Raw genomic sequence first — 20,680 nt, 5'->3', positions numbered from 1 at the left:
GGGTCAAATGCTTCCTTTTATGATGCCTGTCAGCCATGACACACAGTTGTCTATGTATCCAGCTCTCCCAATACTGGCTTGGCTAGGCAAAACCCTGTTAATTAACAATCCTGTACCAAGGAGAAAGTGGAGTTTTGGGAAATTCTCACCCAGTCTAAGGTCAGGCAAATCCTATCAGATTTAGACACAATGAGTATGAAACAGAGCTTTGGAAACTAGGGTTGGGCAGGGAGCCTGAAAAGGAACTGGGGCTGGATTTCCCATTGAATTGAACCTGCTAAATCTTTGGCTGCGGGGCTCTATTTATAACAGATACCTATTCCTTATCAGGTGCTTAGATTTCCACTGATTCCTAGGATGTTGCATATGTTAATTGTCCCCAGTCCTTGCTTCTGTCTTTAGCTTTCTTCACTGTTTCTGTGCCACAAAACAGCTGTCCACAACTAATCTATGGCCCTTCTCCTGTGGAGGTGATAAGGCTGTACTACTTTAGACTGCAGTTTGGAGGCTCTCTGCTGAATATTCCTCCCTACACATTTAGAAATCTAGATGTTAGGGAGAAGAGTTCTATTTTGCTATGTAGATGAAATTTTATGGATGGAGCGCCCCCAAGCAATCTCAGTGCTATAGCCCAAAATAAATTTACCACATTAGTAAAAAACTATGCTGGTCAAATGGTGACTTATCACCAGGCTAGTGCTGACCTATGCATTTCTGTTGCGCTGATGTAGCGGTTCTACTGTGACCACAAGCATCATAGTGATTTATTGAATATAGGTAACAGTTGCCTGTAGCTCTTCAACAATGCTGGTTGTATTGCTTCAATCACATTTTCCCCAATTTGGCTTAGTATGTCTAGAACACATGGAGTAAACATGGTACCGTCCAGATTTTGTGGACTGCATCAGCCCCAGGAAGCATCTGCAGTAGTCTGGGATGTTGGGAGTTTTGGTTCACACTCACTGGAAGGCACTAAGTTGGCTATTTCTGGCTGAGGGAATGTTTGTTGTTAGTAATCCTTCAGTTGCTAAACAAAGTCAACAAGTTATTTGACATTGAAGTTTGACATTGTTCTAAAAGGAATAGCAGCAATAAAGAATGTATTATATTTGAATAGTTGAAAAGGCTACTCTGTAAAGTACCTATTAACTGTAGGTTTGTTTGTTTTTAATTTGTTGCAGCAGGAGAAGCAAAAGCTCTTTATTTTTGCATAAATGACCATCAGACATTTAACTCACTGAAAATAAAGTCTTGCTCTGTCAGTTACTGAAACCATAAATTCACTAAATAGTGAATGGAATTAATCATGATGTAAATATAATTAATTTGGTGCAGTTCAAACAATCCTTCATATAATGGTTTGGAGGATCAGGCATAAACTGCAGGCATACATTTGCCCTTTCTGCTTACTCTCCTCCATTTCTGGTTTTCTGTAATCTGAATTGGGTAAATAATTGAATAGAGGCAACCAGAAAATGGAGGAGGGAATCCAGAAAGAGGAAACGTATGAGCCTGTGGCATGTTCCTAATCCACCAAACCTTGAATGGGCCATTATGTTTGACACAGTGGATAGATGTGATGAGAGATGAAATGCAACTTTGTGAATTTTAAGTGTAAACTTATAATTTCAATTTCACAATCATTAGATGGGTGCATTTTGTAACTTTAACTTCCTAGAAACCATAGTCACTTCGTCTCCAGAGTTATTGTTCCCTTCCTTGTTTTTCATGCTACATATTCACAAGCACAAACCATGTTCATTGATGATCCCAGCTCAAATATGAATACAGCTTCCATTTTACAAAGGATGCCTAGTTTGCATTGTTGAAGTGAATTTCAAGAAGAAGAAAAAAGGAGTAACATCTGGAGAGTGAAGGAAAGGGAGCACCATTAATGAGCATGACTCCTGATTTGCAAACCATGGTCTGTAGAGGAGCCAGGAATTTTAAATTAGCACTGCAGCATTTTCAGCATCAAATAAGGGAGTGTTCGTTTTTGTAAGGCAATAAAATCCAGCTGTACCACTGCTGTAAGAGTTGCATGCATTCCAATAGCTTATAAGTGTTTTCCATATTTGCTGATGTGTATGGATTCAGGGTTTTTTTACTCCATCATGAGGAAAGTTGGAGTACTGTAAGTAGAGTTTCTATTTTGCATTAGAGTGCCAAGCACCCATGCCAAGGGATTTCTGTACAAAGTTCAAGTTCTTTCCATTGCTACAAACATTCCTGCCATTACTCAAATCATTACTGTTGCAGTAATGTCAACAAGTCAAACTCTATATACCAAAATTGGTACTTGGTTTTTAAAGGGTGCTGCAAAGATTCATTCCCTTTAAAGAAGATTTCTTAGGCAGAGAAAATGAAATATCCTTCTTAACTCTTGTGGCTTGCATTCTTTAGGGCCCAGTCTAAAATTCAACATTCAAGAGCTCTTTTAACCCGAACTTCTGAATTATTGAAGCATGGTGCCATAGTGTCAGGAGATGGCAAAGTTGTAATTCACCCTCCCACCTCTGCTAATGTTATTTGGGAACTGCAGGGAAAGATGCTGAACTCAAAAGTGTAACATTCTGGAATCTCCAGTTCTTTTGCTCCTCCTGTTATCTTGGGGTCTGGTAGCAATTTTATGCCAGGGTAGGGATGATACAGTGGATCTGCATATGTATGTTAGTGCAAAATGAGTGTGCAGAGAGGGCCTTTACCACACACAAGTGTATAAGATTCTACAATGATATGCCAGTATAACTTTGAAGATTCATTTGCACATCTTGGACAAGCAGACACGACACTACTGGGCATGTGTTGCAATCTCCTTCCCTTCCCTTATTAGTGTTAACTATGTTGCAGCATTTTGTCAGCACTAGCATTAACTGTACTTAGCTTTGAAATTAGGGTTTATGCCTGACATGGAAAACTGCTTAGTTTAACGCAGATGTAATGCTGCAGTGTGGGGAACACTAACCAGGGAAGGATGGAAGTTTCCGAGCCTGTGGAATGCTCCCGATTGCCTAATCGAATATGACAAATCAAAAGTGGCATTTTCAAACTTACTTTTAAAGTAAGTGTCTTGTAAAGAATGCATGTAGCTACCCATAACTGTACACAGCTAGTGATAGGGATAAGGGGCTGCTGCTGACACTCAAGGTATGATGTAATCTTAATCTGCACAAGAAAATGGAAGATGCCCAACTTTTCTGCTTCAGCAAGATTTTTTTCATTATTTTCTTGACAGCGGAATGAATATATTTTGTTAACAATGCATTCTGTGAGTGTGAGTGCCTGAGGGCCCTGCTCTTGCCACTTACCATCTGGCCTGGGGCGGGGCCTGAAGCCTCATAAGGACTGTGTGCTGCTTGCTGCCTGCTGCCCAGGAGGACTCCCCTGTGTGAGTGCCTGAGGGCCCAGCTCCTTCCTGCCACTTACCATCTGGCCTGGGGCGGGGCCTGAAGCCTCATAAGGACTGCGTGCGGCTTGCTGCCTGCTGCCCAGGAAGACTCCCCTGAGTGAGTGCCTGAGGGCCCTGCTCTTGCCACTTACCACCTGGCCCAGGGCAGGGCCTGACAGGCCTCACAAGGACAGTTGTTACTGCCGGGGGGCACAGAGTGTTTTTAAAATGTTTTTAAAATTTTTCTTTTGGATTTTTTGTATGTGGGGGGTGGGGGTGGGATGGATGTTTGGTTGGGCTTGGGGAATTATTATTTTTTATTTATTTTGATGTTTTTGTAATTTTTACATTATTAATTTTTTTTGTTTGTATTGTTTTATTGGTTTTTTGTTTGTTTGTTTGTTTAAGGTGTTATTTTGTTCTTAGGGGGAGGGGTCAGGGCTGCCGGGGAGTGGGCCCCAGCCCACAAAATGGCTGGGGCATGTTCCACAGGGGGGGATGCACTGGGGCAACCGATCTCAGTGATCACGGGTAGGAGGAGGAGTTACGCTAAGACTAGACCACGTCATTACAGAGGGGGCAGGTTTAGTCGTTGTCTGAGGACTATTCCTGCCTCCGGGTCTGGTCCTGACTGGATGGATACTAGAATCAGCAAGGGATACCCACATGACCTGAAGGTGCTGCTGTGCAATGCCAGGTCAATGATTCATAAGACCACTGCCATCCATGACTTGATCATGGATGGAGGACTTGACCTGGCATGTGTAACAGAGACTTGGTTGGATGAAGCAGATGGGCCTGTCCTTGCCGCTGCTTGTCCACCAGGTTTCTCTTACGCACAGCAACCCAGGTCATGTGGGTGGGGAGGGGGGGTTGCAGTGATTTTTAGGAAGTCATTAGTTTGCACCAGGCGTCCTATTGGGAAGACCCAGTTTTCCGAGTGCATGTTCTGGAAGTTGGGCAATAGGGGCAGTACAGGATTCCTTTTGGTGTACCGACCTCCCCGCTGCACCAAGGATTCCCTGCCCGAGCTGCTTCAGGTCGTGGCGGATGTTCTCCTGGAGACACCTAGCTTGGTCGTCCTAGGGGATTTTAACATCCATGCCGACACGACCTTACAAGGGGCCGCTCGGGACTTCGTGGAAAGCATGGCCTCCATGGGGCTGTCCCTGAATAAGTCTGGCCCAACCCATAGCCGCGGACATGCCTTGGACCTGGTGTTTACCTCTATGGATGTTGGTGATCTGACACTAAGTAAAAGCGAAACGAAAGAAGTGCCATGGTCAGATCACTTCCTGGTGCAACTGGACTTCTCTGCGACCCATCCCCTCTGCAGGGAGGTGGGACCAATTCGGATGGTCCGCCCCCGCCACTTAATGGATCCAAATGGTTTCCAGAGAGTGGTAGGGGATGCTTTATCCCATGTTGATGGCCTTTCAGCTGATTCCCTGGTGGCCCGCTGGAATGCGGAGTTAACCAGGGCTATTGACTGTTTGGCTCCGAAGTGCCCTCTCCGATTGCATGGAGCCCGGACAGCCCCGTGGTTTTCCACGGATCTGAGGGCAATGAAACAATCGTTGAGACGGCTAGAGCGCCGGTGGCGGATAACTCATTCCGAATCTGACCGGACACAGGTTAGAGCTCAACGTCGAGCCTACCAAGTGGCGATAGCGACGGCGAAGAAGAATTTCTTCACCGCCTCTATTGCATCTGCAGAAAATAGCAGCAGGAGACTTTTTCAGGTGGTTCACAATTTAGCGGAACCACCTGCAACATCGGGGCCCAGTATGGGCCACATGTTCTCCTGCAATGATTTTGCAAAGTTTTTTGCAGATAAAATCGCTCAGATTCGGGAAGAAGTAGACTCCACCGTGGGAGCAGGGCCGGGGCGGGAGAGTGCTAGAGTTCTGTCTAGTCAAGTTGAGTGGGATCAATTCCAATCTGTTACCTCCGAGGATGTGGACAGGCTGCTTGGACGAGTGAGACCAACCACCTGTCTCCTGGATCCTTGCCCATCCTGGCTTATAAAAGCTAGCCGGGAAGGACTGGGCGATGGGCTTCGTGGGGTGGTGAATGCTTCCCTCCGTGAGGGAGCCTTCCCAGACCCGCTGAAAGAGGCGGTTATTAAACCGCTTCTTAAAAAACCATCTTTAGATGCGGCCACGATGGCCAACTATCGCCCAGTCTCAAATCTTCCATTCTTGGGCAAGGTGATTGAGCGAGCGGTTGCCGAACAACTCCAGGCACGCCTGGAAGAAGCGGACCATTTGGATCCCTTCCAGTCGGGATTCAGGCCTCATCATGGGACTGAAACTGCCTTGGTCGCACTGGTTGATGATCTCCGGCGGGCTAGAGACAAAGGTGAGAGCTGTTTCCTAGTTCTGCTGGATCTCTCAGCGGCGTTTGATACCATCGACCATAACATCCTTCTGGACCGTCTTGAGGGGCTGGGAGCTGGGGGCACTGTCATACAGTGGTTCCGCTCCTTCCTCCTGGGCCGTGTTCAGAAAGTGGTGGTGGGGGATGAGTGTTCAGACCCCTGGGCTCTCACTTGTGGGGTGCCTCAGGGTTCTGTCCTCTCCCCCATGCTTTTCAACATTTACATGCAGCCGCTGGGAGAGATCATCAGGAGGTTTGGGCTGGGTGTTCATCAGTATGCGGATGATACCCAGCTCTACCTCTCTTTTAAATCAGAACCAGTGAGGGCGGTGAAGGTCCTGTGTGAGTGTCTGGAGGCGGTTGGAGGATGGATGGCGGCTAACAGATTGAGGTTGAATCCTGACAAGACAGAAGTACTGTTTTTGGGGGACAGGAGGCGGGCAGGTGTGGAGGATTCCCTGGTCCTGAATGGGGTAACTGTGCCCCTGAAGGACCAGGTGCGCAGCCTGGGAGTCATTTTGGACTCACAGCTGTCCATGGAGGCACAGGTCAAATCTGTGTCCAGGGCAGCTGTTTACCAGCTCCATCTGGTACGTAGGCTGAGACCCTATCTGCCTGCGGACTGTCTCGCCAGAGTGGTGCATGCTCTGGTTATCTCCCGCTTGGATTACTGCAATGCGCTCTACGTGGGGCTACCTTTGAAGGTGACTCGGAAACTACAACTAATCCAGAATGCAGCAGCTAGACTGGTGACTGGGGGCGGCCGCCGAGACCATATAACACCGGTCTTGAAAGACCTACATTGGCTCCCAGTACGTTTCCGAGCACAATTCAAAGTGTTGGTGCTGACCTTTAAAGCCCTAAACGGCCTCGGTCCAGTATACCTGAAGGAGCGTCTCCACCCCCATCATTCTGCCCGGACACTGAGGTCTAGCGCCGAGGGCCTTCTGGCGGTTCCCTCATTGCGAGAAGCAAAGCTACAGGGAACCAGGCAGAGGGCCTTCTCGGTAGTGGCGCCCGCCCTGTGGAATGCCCTTCCAGCAGATGTCAAAGAGATAAACAACTACCTGACATGCAGAAGACATCTTAAGGCAGCCCTGTTCAGGGAAGTTTTTAACGTGTGATATTTTACTGTATTTTTGGTTTTTATGGAAGCCGCCCAGAGTGGCTGGGGAGGCCCAGCCAGATGGGCGGGGTATAAATAATAAATTATTATTATTATTATTATTCTATACCTGGTTATTTCAACCACTTTTCAGCCAAGTGCTCTCATTAGTTTTATCAGTGTAGGAAAATATAATTTCATTTTCAAAACATGCAGATGAGAAACTTGTTCATCCCAGTGCTGGTGTTAGCAATTAGTATTTTCCCACCCGCCTTAATTCCTGTTTGCTGTAATGTGCTTGCAACAGAGCATAAGAAAATGATTCAAATTAGAATGTAATTGTCAACTCCAGTGGCTGTGTATGCAGAAAATCTAAGTATTTGTTCAGGATTTTGGTTTAGTTTCCAATTTGTCAGCCTTTCATTGCATTTTAAAGTCACCCATATTACTATAGTTAATCTCAGAATATTAACTATGTGCCTCAGTCCTAATTACTTGAAGGTAGTTCATTGGCCATTTTAAAATTATATGCTAAAGATTTGATCTTTAAACCTGTTTTTTCTTTGCAGGTACAAATCTATGAATTGGAGGAGCACAAGATTGAAACATGGAGGGGTAAGTACCCTTTGAAAGATATGCACTAAGAACGTGATTCACAACCTGTTATGCAGTACTATACTATGTGTTGTCCTTAATAGGGGAAAGACTATATAGTTCAGTGGTAGAACATCAGCTCTGCATGCAGAAGATCTCAGGTTAAATTCCCAGCATCTTCAGCTTGGGCCAGGAGACACCTTGCCTGAAACCCTGGAGAACCGCTGCCAGTGAGTGTAGACAATATTGAGTTACATAGACTAATGGTCTGACTCAGGAATAGTTTCCTGTGTTCCCTTAGCCTGAGAACCCAGATATACTTGGGCTCTGCCGTGGGCTGTGGAAGAGATTCCAACACAAATGTGAGTGCTGGAATCCATCCTAATTGCTCATATCTTGGGAAAAGCTCAAGTCTGTTGTAGTCTGTAAAATTCTAAAGGGATTAGCTCAAATTAAGGCCTTTCTTTGCGGGAAGGATAAAATTACAGGAAGGTAGGACTTGGAGGTGTAAAGCTTTAGAGACAAAATTAATGCAGGTATTTTGGAAAAGCTCAAGTCCTCATTTTGGCAAGTAGAAAAAGAGATTATTGGATATGATCTATTGAATCCTAAAATGCTGCTTTTGGGATATTTGAAGGATCATCTATAGCTGGAGGACTTTAAAACGGTGAATAGTTTACATGATAAGAGTTATCTTGGAAATCCCCCTGAAATTCTTTATTATCATCTTCATATGAGTGAATGTGTTATTTCTTACAAAACTTACATGTTGTAAGAGAGGATGCCCACCAGGCAAGTTTATTAAAAAGTGTTTTTTAAACAGTCCCTGGAAGATGAAATATCACAGTAATATTCACCTGTATGTGTTATATATTTCTGACTGGTGGTGTAAATTTTAATTATTACATGTTGCATGTTTTGATTTAAATATGGGTAATAATGGCTTTTTGTATTTATATTTTCATAAATATAAATTGCCTCCCTTTACCTCTTTCCACCTTACCAAGTCACTCCTCAGGAAATGATGGTTAGATAAAAAATTGAAGATCTTTCAATAAATGTTCATCTTGAAGATGTGTCTTCAGGACATGCTATGCGTTGCAGAAAAAGTTGGAAGTTCATTTATTGCTGCAGGTGCCTGAGAAGACAGTGGTGCCTTAAAAACAAAAAGCACTTACATTAGTAATCTGAAACACTTCTTTAAAATACCCTCTGCTCAGCCTTTGCTGTCTACTTTTTTATGGTATTCATGTGTATTAATATAGTATTATAGTGACCTCTAGTGATTGCTCTTGTGAACCACTGCCATTCTTTAATTTAGTAAATCATGGATTGTCCTCACTTTCATATGCCGGGTTCACTGCTAAGTGTGTGTGGATATTTCATGAAATACTATTTTTTATTATTAATTTATGAAGCATTGGTTTTGTTTTTAATTATACAGAGCTTTATTTACAAGAAACCTTTAAGCCTTTAGTGAACATTTCACCAGATGCAAGGTAAGATGCTTTTCTACTTTTGATTTCTTAAAATGTAAATTGTGCTAATACATCCATCACACAGCTGCAAGGGACAAGACAGATAGTGCACGTTAGCAATTGGTGTTTCTAAGTTTCTAACTTCAATTAAGTTTCTAAATTGGTGATAGGAACCTTTATGGCTTATCTTAGAATCTTTGGGGTTTTTTTTTAAAAAAATTATATTTTATTAATTTTCCATACATTTATACCACATTAACAATTTGCATTAAACTTTTCGGTTTTTTGACTTCCTTCGGCTTCTCTGCCAATCATTCAAATTCTGATTTTTTAAAATACACATTTCCAAATTTTAGTATTGCCTTTATACCGTCCCCCCTCTTATATTTTGCTTTTTTACAATATTTCTCATTCTGTTACAGAGCTTCTTTAAATGCCACTAACGTTATTCCGTTATCACTTATACATTCCCAGTATTCTACTAATTTTCTCCAGTCCTCGATGAATTTTTGGTCTCATTGATATCTAATCTTCCCAGTCAGTTTATCAAGTTCTGCATAGTCCATCAGCTTCGTTCTCCATTCCTCCAACGTTGGTATTTGTTCTTGTTTCCATTTCTGGGCCAGTAGTATTCTTGCCGCTGTCACTGCATATTGGAAAATTTTGTAATCCTTTCTATTTATTTCATTGCCAACAATTCCTAAGAGAAAAGCCTCTGGTTTCTTAACAAATGTATATTTCAACATTTTTTTCAACTCATTATATATCAATTCCCAGAAGCTTTTCACTTTCTTGCATTCCCACCACATATGAAAAAATGTCCCATCTTTTTCTTTACATTTCCAGAATCTTTGGGGGTTTTGAATCTGATTTTTTTTTTTTTTTGGAGGGGGTAATGATTACACAAGAAATACTGAGGATATGGCATAAGTTTTCTTCCTTTCCGCTCCTGCTTCCAGTTACATGTATTTCTGTATGTAGTATTAGTATATTACTATATAAGGGAAGCTTGTTATGCTATAATTAACCATCCATTCTGTGTAACCCTTCCAAGCCAGCACAAGGACATTTAGGGAGAAAGCTGTTGTGTTTATTACTGTTATTGTCCTCTATTTTATTGTGCATTTGAATCTTAGTAATCTTCAGGTCCTTATAAGTAAAACATTCTCTTTCCCCACCCCATCAAAAAACATTTTCCTGTTTGGCTGACAGGATCTGATATAATATTGATGTTAAACTGTACTATACCTACTTTAACAATGATGTAATGAAATCATCTGCCCTTTAGCTCAGTTTTCAGAACCTCCTCCAACATTATTTACTAAAAATCACTTAGTTGGTAGAGTGTAGCTTTGGGGGAATGATCAAAGCTGTCTTCGGATATCACAGTAAGAGTATACTAACAGTTGCAATAACTTTCTCTTCAGCCTTTTTGATGCTGTGTATTCACTGATCAAAAACAGAATCCACAGATTGCCAGTTATTGACCCAGTGAGCGGAAATGCACTTTATATACTTACCCATAAAAGAATCCTCAAGTTTCTCCAGCTTTTTGTAAGTAAAATAATAAATTCCTATTACTTCTTGATGTTGGAACAGACAAAGCTCACTGTTACATTAGTAAAGTCTTTGGAAACAACTGTACTTATATGATCCATTTCCTTTGAATACTCTACACTTACACTGGTACAAAAATAATAGGTATGTTCCTGTTGTCTCTCTTCATGCAGTTGGTAGCAGGCCTTTACTCTGCACTAGTGATAAAAGTGTTTCCATTCATAATAACTATGCAGGAAGTATTTTAATTGGACCTGTGCAATCAAGCAGTCTCAAAAAAGACTCTTGAATAATCCAGTCACTTTTGCAGGTGACACTTCATCACCCGGTTTGCATGTGTGAGAGGAAAATCAAATCTTCTGCTTTCACTGCAGACTAAAGCACCGTTTCCTGTTACGTACAAACTTGAAACCTTAGTTTATTCTAACAAGATCCTGGATTCTTTTATCCTACTGGAGTTTGAATAAGGAACATTTCTTTAAGTTTTTATTTTAGTCAAAAGTGCAAGCTTCTACTCACATTTCTTGTTCATAGAGGAGGAGTGGGTACAAATCCAAGGCTTGGCTTGCCTCATTTGCAGTCATCTGGCCTAGTTCAGTCACTTGAAACTGTAGTTGATTTTCCTAGGTTTTTATAAAGTTTAGGAGTATAATGAGATAATAGTTGAGAATTATCAAATGACCACATGGATGGTTTTTGTTGTCTCACTTTTCCGGTGACAAAATTTCTTGTATTGGGATGGGTCATGCAAATAGCGTTTACAGAGTATTCAGATGGCAGCAACTTTATAGTGTTTACTGCCAAGAAACCTTCATGGTAAAAATCTATGCAAACTTTGCATTCTCATAATAGGGCTCACCACTGAGTTCAGAGACAGGATTGGAGCCAACCTGGGGCACTGAGAAAGGAAAGAGGTATTGGCATGCTCAGAGGAACTCTGAGGTTTGCAGAAGGAGAACATTTTGAAAAACAAACCACAAAACAGCCCAGTGAGGACTGAGCATGCTCAATAAGCACAGAATATTGATTGATTGTTGGAAAATAGAAATGTAGAATGGACAGGGTCATGATTGGCTGGCTGAAAACCTGTCCAGGAGCATTCCTACTAAGAGGCGAGGATACACTGCAACATTCTTGGATTACTTGTCTGTAATCGGTACAATAAAAAGATATGCTAGTAAAACTCCTTAGACATGCTATCCCTTTCATAACTCTCCTGCAAAATTCAGTGTGCTAAATGTCACAGCTGCAGAAGCGTGTCCAAATGATGCCTGGGTTATACGACACTCAGAAGTTCTAGCATGCAACCTTATATAAGGCGTTAATAATTGCATTGTGAAGCTTGGACAAGGAAGCAGCAAGCTTTGAATGATAGCTGTGCTGTTTCATTCATAAGCTACATCTTCAAAACACCAAGGACACTTGTGCCACTGCAATCCATGCTGCAATTATAAAAGCTGTGAACGTGTTACTGTATATTGGATATTTATTGTGTTTTCCCAGTTCAGGGCATCCCTATATGAGCAAGAAATGTGGGACAGAATGCCAGAATAGAGTTCAACTTCGAAAACAGTATTAGCTTCATTCTAACACATTTGACTTTGCCCACTAATCTTAAGCTTACTAGGCTACTAAAATATGTTACCAGTTGAAAGACATGATAAGGAAATTCCTTGCGTGGTAATTTTTAAAACTGTGTGAGCTGTGTAGCTTAAAAATGGTAAAATATGCCTGTCAAACAAGTAGTATTTTACTTCTTCTAGGTGTCAGAAATGCCAAAGCCTGCCTTTATGAAGCAAAATCTGGATGAACTTGGGATAGGAACATATGACAACATCGCCTTTATACACCCAGACACTCCTATCATTAAAGCATTGAATATATTTGTAGATAGAAGGATATCAGCACTACCTGTTGTGGATGAGTCAGGTTTGTATTCAGTAAAATGGCTATCGTTCGGAAGGAAATAGTTTATTTTGCCATTGGTTATCTGTTGTAAGTGATAAATTATCTGAGCCGCCTTATTAAATGGGAAAAAATAAAAGGAGAAAAAAGCTTCTTTATCACCCTTTGATCAATCTTTTATTCATAACATCTCTATCATCTCACTTGAATTAATTACGTTTCTAGGAAACTGTAATAGAACAAAATGGTTCCATTCTGTTTTGGTTATCTTGCGTTTCATTATCATTTAAAGCTAAAAGCACATTTGCACATATCCCTTTTCCACTCTCATCAAACCCTATAGGATCTAGAACAAAATATATTTTTGCTTCTCTTTTCAGTTGTGTGTTTTCACTTCAATAAAATTACTCCTGATTTGCACCTCTATATTTATTACACTTCTGCAGTAATTTTATTTTCCTTCCATTCCAATATAATGTACAGAAAAGTGCAGATGGATTGTGCTTTTGCACTTCTTGAGTAAGGAAGGTGAAATTTACCATTAATTATTTTCTGTGCTGAAATCATTGAAGCTAAAAATTCACTGTTTCCTAAAATATGTTCACCTTTTTATATGGATTCATCCTGCACTATAACTTGTTGACTCAAAAGTAAGCATGTACAGAATCACAGGCCTAGTGTGTGTCATATACACAATGTGGAAGTAAACAAGCATGGGACCAAGCTGTAAATCTGTTAATACAACTTCTAGGTGTATTTACATCCTTCTTGAAGAAGTGTGCATGCACACGAAAGCTTATACCCAGAACAAACTTAGTTGGTCTCTAAGGTGCTACTGAACAATGTTTTAAGTTGTATAGAGCAGTCTTTGTGCTGGCCAGGGACTGGTGGGAGTTGTACTCTTAAAACATTTGAACCAGGTTGACAGAGGCTAATATAGAGTATTGTATTTGGTTTTATAGCTTAATTACCAACATAAAGTTTGTTTTATCTTCTGTTTTTAGGAAAAGTTGTAGATATTTATTCCAAATTTGATGTAATAGTAAGTATTTACATGTTTTATATCTTTTTAAATATATTTTATATCTCTCACTTTTGCCCAGAGGCTTTTCCTAGAGTAGAATGGTCCTTTTTGCTCTTCAGTTCCTGATATTTCTATGTTAGTCTCTACCTTCAATTATTCCTATGATGGTTTCCATGAGTGCTTCTAGGGGGGTGGAGAGGTAAATTTCCTTGGAGAGGAGAGAGCAACTGGCAACCAACAAAAGACTGCAGTCTGTTACTTGGTGCAAACCTAATGGTGCCCCATCTCCTAATCAAGATTGGGATATGCTCCTACATTCTCCCCTCTTCTGTGAGCACCCACCACTCAATTTGAGTTTTGTAGCTATCTATGATTAGTGTTAGAGGGACGCAGGTGGCGCTGTGGTCTAAACCACTGAGCCTAGAGCTTGCCGATCAAAAGGTCGGCGGTTTGAATCCCCGCGACGGGGTGAGCTCCTGTTGCTCGGTCCCTGCTCCTGCCAACCTAGCAGTTCGAAAGCATGTCAAAGTGCAAGTAGATAAATAGGTACCGCTCTGGCGCAAACGTAAACGGCGCTTCTGTGCGCTGCTCTAGTTTCGCCAGAAGCGGCTTAGACATGCTGGCCACATTACCCAGAAAAACTATGTGGACAAACGTCGGCTCCCTCGGCTAGTAAAGCGAGATGAGCGTCGCAACCCCAGAGTCGTTTGCAACCGGTCCTAACTGTCAGGGGTCCTTTACCTTTACCTTTTTATGATTAGTGTTATGTTTACACACTAATTTGCACTAATCCACAGTTTGCAACCATGATTAAAGTGGAAATCTGGTGCAAACTGAAAGGAAATAGGACCACCCATTTGAGACAGGAAGGAGAGGAGTGTGCAAGCTCACTGGGTTTTCCTGATATCCTAAACTTGGTTAGGAGATTAGGCAACATTAATCTGCAAAGAGCCAATCATGTTTAGCAGAGGCACAATAGACCTCCTAACTGGCATGCAAGCTTGGTCATAATGTTATATCTTTGTACAACCTAACATTGCACATATTTATTTAGATTGTACTCTTAGCGTATCTGGAGGACTGGGTTTTTGTTCCATTTCTGAAATGATCTTAGTAGCATCACATTCCAGACATAAGGGAATAATACATTGGGTGTTTCTTTTTTTAAAAAAAAGAGTCTTATGTAATCACTTTTTTTCAGAATCTTGCTGCTGAAAAAACTTATAATAACTTAGATATCACAGTGACACAAGCCCTACAACACCGCTCTCAGTATTTTGAAGGTGTTGTAAAATGCAGTAAGCTGGAAACACTGGAGACCATCGTGGATCGGATAGTTAAAGCTGAGGTGAGATTTCTTGGACGACAACACATTTCTGAGTAGTGTTGCTAACCAGAATTCCAGCTAACACAATTTCAAAGAAGGACTCGGATGATGTCTGCATAAGACTCCTTCAAAGGTGTGCTAGAATGTGCATTTAAACTTACATTTTATAATCCTACATAAAGCACAACGGCTCTGTACTTCATGGATTCTTTATTCTAACTTTTAAAGACTGTCATATTTCTTTCTTTAAAATAAAAAAGTAATTGAGCATGATGAACTACTACAGCCTTGGAGACTTCAGGTTTTGGCAAGCAGTGTGACCAAACCCTGATTTTTGTGGAGATTGTGATGGCTACCTATGAAAATATGTGGCATTGTTGATGGACTGAAGTCTAAAGGTCTTTTACTGAAATGAAGAGGTGGGAGATCTAAAGTTGCTCTAAACCCAAGGTTTATAGATGATAAACTTAGCTGGACTGTTGGTGGTTATATGAGAACTGTGACTTCTGCCATATTTTTTAAAACTTGATGAATATTAGTTTGCAAAGGCACATCACAGAAATATGGATTCTGCTAGCGCACCCTTTAATCAGTATTTATGTGATAACTAGTATACGTTGGTTGAAAGGGGAAAAGAAATGCAAACTCATTGAAATGTTCCTGTAAGTTTAATACAAAGCACATAGTTCTGGATAAGGGTGTAATCAATAATTACGCTTTGCTTTCAAAATACTGCACGTTTTGAATTCTGCAGTAATACCAGGGACAGGACAGTTCTTCTGGGATAGTGCTGCCTTTTAGCTACAGGCACGATCACCTTGCAAGCAGCAGGCTAGGAAGTAGCTTCCCATCTAGTTATCAGAAAATGGGTATCCATTTGAGCTTCTAGATTCAAGCTCTTAGACATCCCCCTTAAAATCTTGTGATTTCTTCCTTCCTTCTCCCCTAGGGTGGGACAGGATAAATGTTATGAGGTATATGGGAAACTTTCCCATACAACCATCACCATCGTAATGGAACATAAGACTCTTCCTTCACTGACAAAGCCAACCAAGCCATAATATGCTTTCTCGTTTTCCCCTCTCCCTGCCCAGTGCCCTAATTTCAGACCATAATTTGAAAAAGTGAAATGCAAAATATTCTGAGTTATATTTTTCATATGGGATAAAATCAGTTATGACACCCGATCAGGTGCACACAAAGCAAGAACAGGTAGCAATGGAAACTTTCCAACATAAACTAAGATAGGTGTGTACTTTAAAATCAATGGTATATCAGTTTTATTTTATATATTTCTAAACACAGACATTGCCGATCTTACAATACCTTTTCAGAAAGATGCCATGTAATTATTTCACAACATACGTAGTGTCAGGGAACTGCCATCTGAGACGCAGGAGGTGAAAGGGCTCACAGAGGGGTGAGAGAGAACATTCAGCTGAGGAGGGGACCAGCAGGGGGAGAAGTGGAGTTCCAAGGGAAAGTGAGTCGGAGGGAGGGCTCAGAGACACTTCAAGCGAAAATAGTGGGGAGGTTTCAAGACCTCCTGTAGGGACACCCACTCCTCGCCGGAAACTGTCACGCCGAGAGTCCAGAAGACGCGTTTCCGTTAAGGAGCTTTTATGCTGGAAGAAGTTCCGTAAACGCCCACTGTCCGATTCAACGAGCGACTGATGGAGCCATGCTTAAGGAGCTCCATCAGAGACAGAGGTTTGTGGACTTAGCCAAACTCTGAGGGACTAGGATTTTACGCACAAGCAGCTCACCATCCCATCACACGTAGATACCAGAAATCTGAATTAGATTGGAGGATGGGTGGAGGGTTTTTTTAAGTAATTGGTTATTACTGTTGCGTCTTGGCAGATAAGTGTTTGTACTGTCACTTTATTAATCGATAGCCTTTGAGTAATGAAGCTGTTCAACTTGAGAAAGATGGCCAAGTGACTGACCATGTGATAGTCCATACTTAATAGTCATATTAAACCCATCCATCATAATAACCCTGTCTAAAGTATCGCCAACGTAAGAGGAACATATATAAAAATAGAATTTCCCCCCTTTTCTATTTCTTTCCTGTGTTCCCCATTTGTATCAGGTGGGTATGACTGTTCAAATACAAGAGAAGAGGAGCTCTAAGTTACCTGGCCGGTATGTAGTTCACCTCTGTCCTAAACTGTTGAAGTACCTTGACTTGAACTTTACTATGTCTATTTCTTTGACAAAGGCCTCTCTTGCTCTTTGTTTCTTGTATTTCTGAGTTACTTTCAGCAAACATTTTGATGGAAGTTTAAAGTGGTTACAAAATTGGAAAATGGTTGAGAGCAATCATAAAACATCAAATGTTTAGTAGAGCCGAGGTCATCTGTTGAGAGTCTGGTCGTTCTTTAAATGCTTTGTGGGAACTGATCATCTCACTATTTTGCATCTTAATCATTTGGGCATCTTTCCCATAAACAACTGCTGTCTTACTCAAATGTCTTCGTGGCAAAGCTACAAGTACTCCATGATAAGTGTGCGTATTTAAAAACAGCTGAACAAAACTTTTGTCAGATTATAAAGCGAAAAAGATGTAGACCTACTCTAGAAAAGCGTGTCAGATAAGGTTGTGGACTTTTCCCTCTCAAACAGCTGTTCACGTACCCCATATATAAGATGCCAACTGTGGCATACTCCGTGTGGGTTTATGGCACTGCTGTTGGCATGTTCCCCAGTTCAATTAACTAGATGCAAACTCACAAACAGAGGGCTGCTGGCACTGTCTACTCATCAATGCTTGACTGGTTGTACGTTTGCCCAAAGGGGTGGCTGTGCAGTATAGCAAACTGCTTTTGAAACTCAGGAGATGTGATATGTGGGGAGGGTATGTTGTTTAAAAGTCCTACTGGGCAAACACAAACTATAATATGCACCTAAAATAGTGGTGCATAAATTTTAAAGGCACACCATTAAGCTGACGTTGTAAATTAGGCTATTCTAATTATAAATATGATTTAACTATGTATGGAACCAGTAACATTACACTTCACTTTTATAATAAAAATAGACTTGTTAGTTTTAGTCTGTTCCTTGTTAGATTATGTGGCAGTGTTTGGGTTACAGACAGTATCTATTTTTAACAAGAACTTTCCACTTGAATGTATTCATAATGAGTAGGAATAATTTCTGTTGAACTTTATATTCTGTTCTGACAATGAGGAAAATGCAATCTGCACTCTCAGATTTCTTCTATCTGTCGACGGACAGTTCTTTACTGTTAAATAACACCTTGCTAGCATTTCAACAATTAGCCTTTCATAGCTGTGAAAAGTGAAATGTATTCTGCTACTGTGCAGCATGTCCCTGTTCAATTATAGAACAGCTGGGCCTCCAGTTATTCATGTACAAGCCCACAGAAAAGATGTGAATGCAAGTGCTAACAGTGAGGGAAATTGGGACTGCTTTTTAATGACATACTGGTGTAAAACTAAATGGTCTGATCCAGGCTTCACCTAGCGGCATTGGAAAATGGATCCAGTTCATGTTTTCTCTTTGTTTCTCACTGTAAATTCGATTTGAATGTGGTATGCCCTCCTGGGTCTCTGGAGCTGAACAAAAATTTGTTCTGGAAAGTCTCTATATTAATTCATTGAGGGGGAGTTGAGTGTCCTTCTAAATAGCTTGATTCATCTGGCTATTATTAACATGAACGTGGAGTGCACTGCTTATTGGCAAATACAGTAATCTCTTAATATGCTTTTGTTTCATGTTTGCAGGTGCATCGATTGGTGGTAGTGAATGAAGCAGATAGTATTGTTGGTATCATCTCCCTCTCGGACATCCTACAAGCTCTGGTGCTCTCACCAGCTGGTACGTATGCAGCATTTATGTATTGAGTTCTTCTGTAACATACAAAGTATCGTACAATAACTTTATGCTCACAACAACTCTTGAAAGTTGAGACTGATGCTGATTTCCTCAAGGCCAAGTGGGCTTCATGACTGAGCCAGTTGTCTCCTGTATTCACGTCAAATGTCACAATGATAACCTTATCTTAAAACCAGCACATCTTTTAGTTAGCACCCCTAAAATGTGAATTTCTCCATTATGTGGAGAACTTGATTAATACTTGTAGTTATCAGTTAGTCGGACAGATTGACCCTTGTGCATGTTGGAGCATTGGTATGCACAGTAATCTCTCCCTTGCACACAAATGTAATGGACTGAACTTGCACTTGCACTTAGTGCCCTGGGCTGCCTCTGATATAAGTAAGCAAAGAATTGTATACAGGCCACAACTGCTATGAATGCATTTGGGTGTCAGCAGAACTTTGCATCTGGACCATAATGTCCTCTAGCTAAAAAGTTTAAAATAATAAAAGGTACAGTGTATATTGCATTAGAGCTTAAAAGTAAAGTTTATACATTGTATATTATGAATGGTCCAAACTTCCATAAAACTAAAAAGTTTGGCAGAATGCATAATGGCTTTGAAAATTTCACCCCTGGGTGCAGGGGTAGAAAGATCAAATTTTGCCAGGCACAAAAATGTTATGTGTTGAATGCTGGGCAAATGCAATCTCTCCCATGATATGAGAGTGTAGACCATAGGTAGGCAAACTAAGGCCCGGGGGCCGGATCCAGCCCAATCGCCTTCTAAATCTGGCCTGCGGACAGTCCGGGAATCAGCGTGTTTCTACATGAGTAGAATGTGTCCTTTTATTTAAAATGCATCTCTGGGTTATTTGTGGGGCATAGGAATTCATTATTATTTTTTTCAAAATATAGGCTGGCCCCCCACAAGGTCTGAGGGACAGTGGACTGGCCCCCTGCTGAAAACATTTGCTGACCCCTGGTGTACACATTTTCTCTCATCTACCTTTACGTTAACAGGTGCCAAACAAAAGGAAGGTGAAACTGAATGATTGCTGTGAACGTATAAACCTTTGTAGAACAACTTGATTGAAGTTACTGGGTCATCTTTGCCTCAAGAACACTGGCAGCACTAGAGAAGAGAGAAATGGGGATGAGTATGTGTGTATTGGGACTGCGTGTTGGGTAACTAGTCTATTACTTCCCAGTGACTGTCACACACAAAAAGCAGCATGACAAAAAGCTTATGTATTAAATACAGGCTTGCATTTCAAAATGTTTGCTGAAAGACTTCACATGATGTCCTTCATCTAAAATGCACTGTATCCTGAAAACAAACATCTTTTGTATTTGATAGAAGTCACTGCTCAGCAACAGATCTCTGACATAAGGCAAGTATATGGCATATTCATATCATAGTGCCTTATGTCAAAAAGCCAACAATATGTCATCGCTGTTGCCCATCACAATAAGAGGAAGTATTGTGTGAAACGAGACACTGTATTTGAATGTTCAAGTCGCTAAACCTAAAACCAAATCAGTTTCAGTTATCATTAGATTTGTCATAAAAGCTGTAATTTGAATATCAGTAGATTACTTTAAGACTTTAATGACAGTTTTGTGTGTTTATAAATGTTGCATTCTGAAGAGATGGTAAAACAAGACTGATCTAAAACCAGCTTTATTTATTTTTATTTTCTTGCAATTTTTTACACATCTTTGGTGGATAGCTAAAACTTCACCATATTCATTAATAAAACATTGATTGTTATATAAGAAGATCTCTCGTTACTAAAAACAGTGGTGCAAACCATGTGGCTTTTAGATGGGTTGTACACAAGAGGCACAGAAATCAGGGGTTTGTCATGTATCACCACTAGACACCTCATATTTCCACAGAAAAGAAGCTATGAAAAAGTAATCAACAAAGGAAGGTGAATGTTGATTGCATATAAACTTGCAGAAAAGTAACAGTATCATGCTGGTATGGAATGAAAACCAGGGTGTGAGAATAATTCCAAAAGTCCTACTGTGTAATTTTAGTAACAAAAAAATCCTAGGTGTCCAGAAGATG

At 40.9% G+C, this 20,680-nt stretch overlaps 1 protein-coding gene across 6 annotated transcripts in view; it reads left to right on the top strand.

Moving 5' to 3' along the window:
* PRKAG2 (protein kinase AMP-activated non-catalytic subunit gamma 2) overlaps positions 1–20,281 on the top strand; it is a 202,118-nt gene extending 181,837 nt beyond the window's left edge. For 5 of the 6 annotated variants that reach the window (XM_053359547.1, XM_053359548.1, XM_053359549.1 and 2 more), the window contains 8 exons: positions 7,442–7,487; positions 8,911–8,965; positions 10,372–10,498; positions 12,265–12,430; positions 13,411–13,448; positions 14,632–14,778; positions 18,510–18,603; positions 19,627–20,281. In XM_053359547.1, coding sequence (XP_053215522.1) covers positions 7,442–7,487; positions 8,911–8,965; positions 10,372–10,498; positions 12,265–12,430; positions 13,411–13,448; positions 14,632–14,778; positions 18,510–18,603; positions 19,627–19,658 — 705 coding nt within the window. In that variant the 3' untranslated portion in view covers positions 19,659–20,281. Of the gene's footprint in view, positions 1–7,441; positions 7,488–8,910; positions 8,966–10,371; positions 10,499–12,264; positions 12,431–13,410; positions 13,449–14,631; positions 14,779–16,852; positions 16,906–18,509; positions 18,604–19,626 lie in introns of all 6 variants that reach the window. The other variant, XR_008327131.1, reaches the window with a different exon arrangement.
* The last annotated feature ends 399 nt before the right edge of the window (positions 20,282–20,680 follow it).

The sequence above is a fragment of the Podarcis raffonei genome, chromosome 12 (assembly GCF_027172205.1).
Source record: "Podarcis raffonei isolate rPodRaf1 chromosome 12, rPodRaf1.pri, whole genome shotgun sequence".
NCBI classification, from domain to species: Eukaryota; Metazoa; Chordata; class Lepidosauria; order Squamata; family Lacertidae; genus Podarcis; species Podarcis raffonei.
The sequence above is the reverse complement of the archived record's forward strand: the minus strand, read 5'-3'. Positions and strand labels throughout refer to the sequence as shown.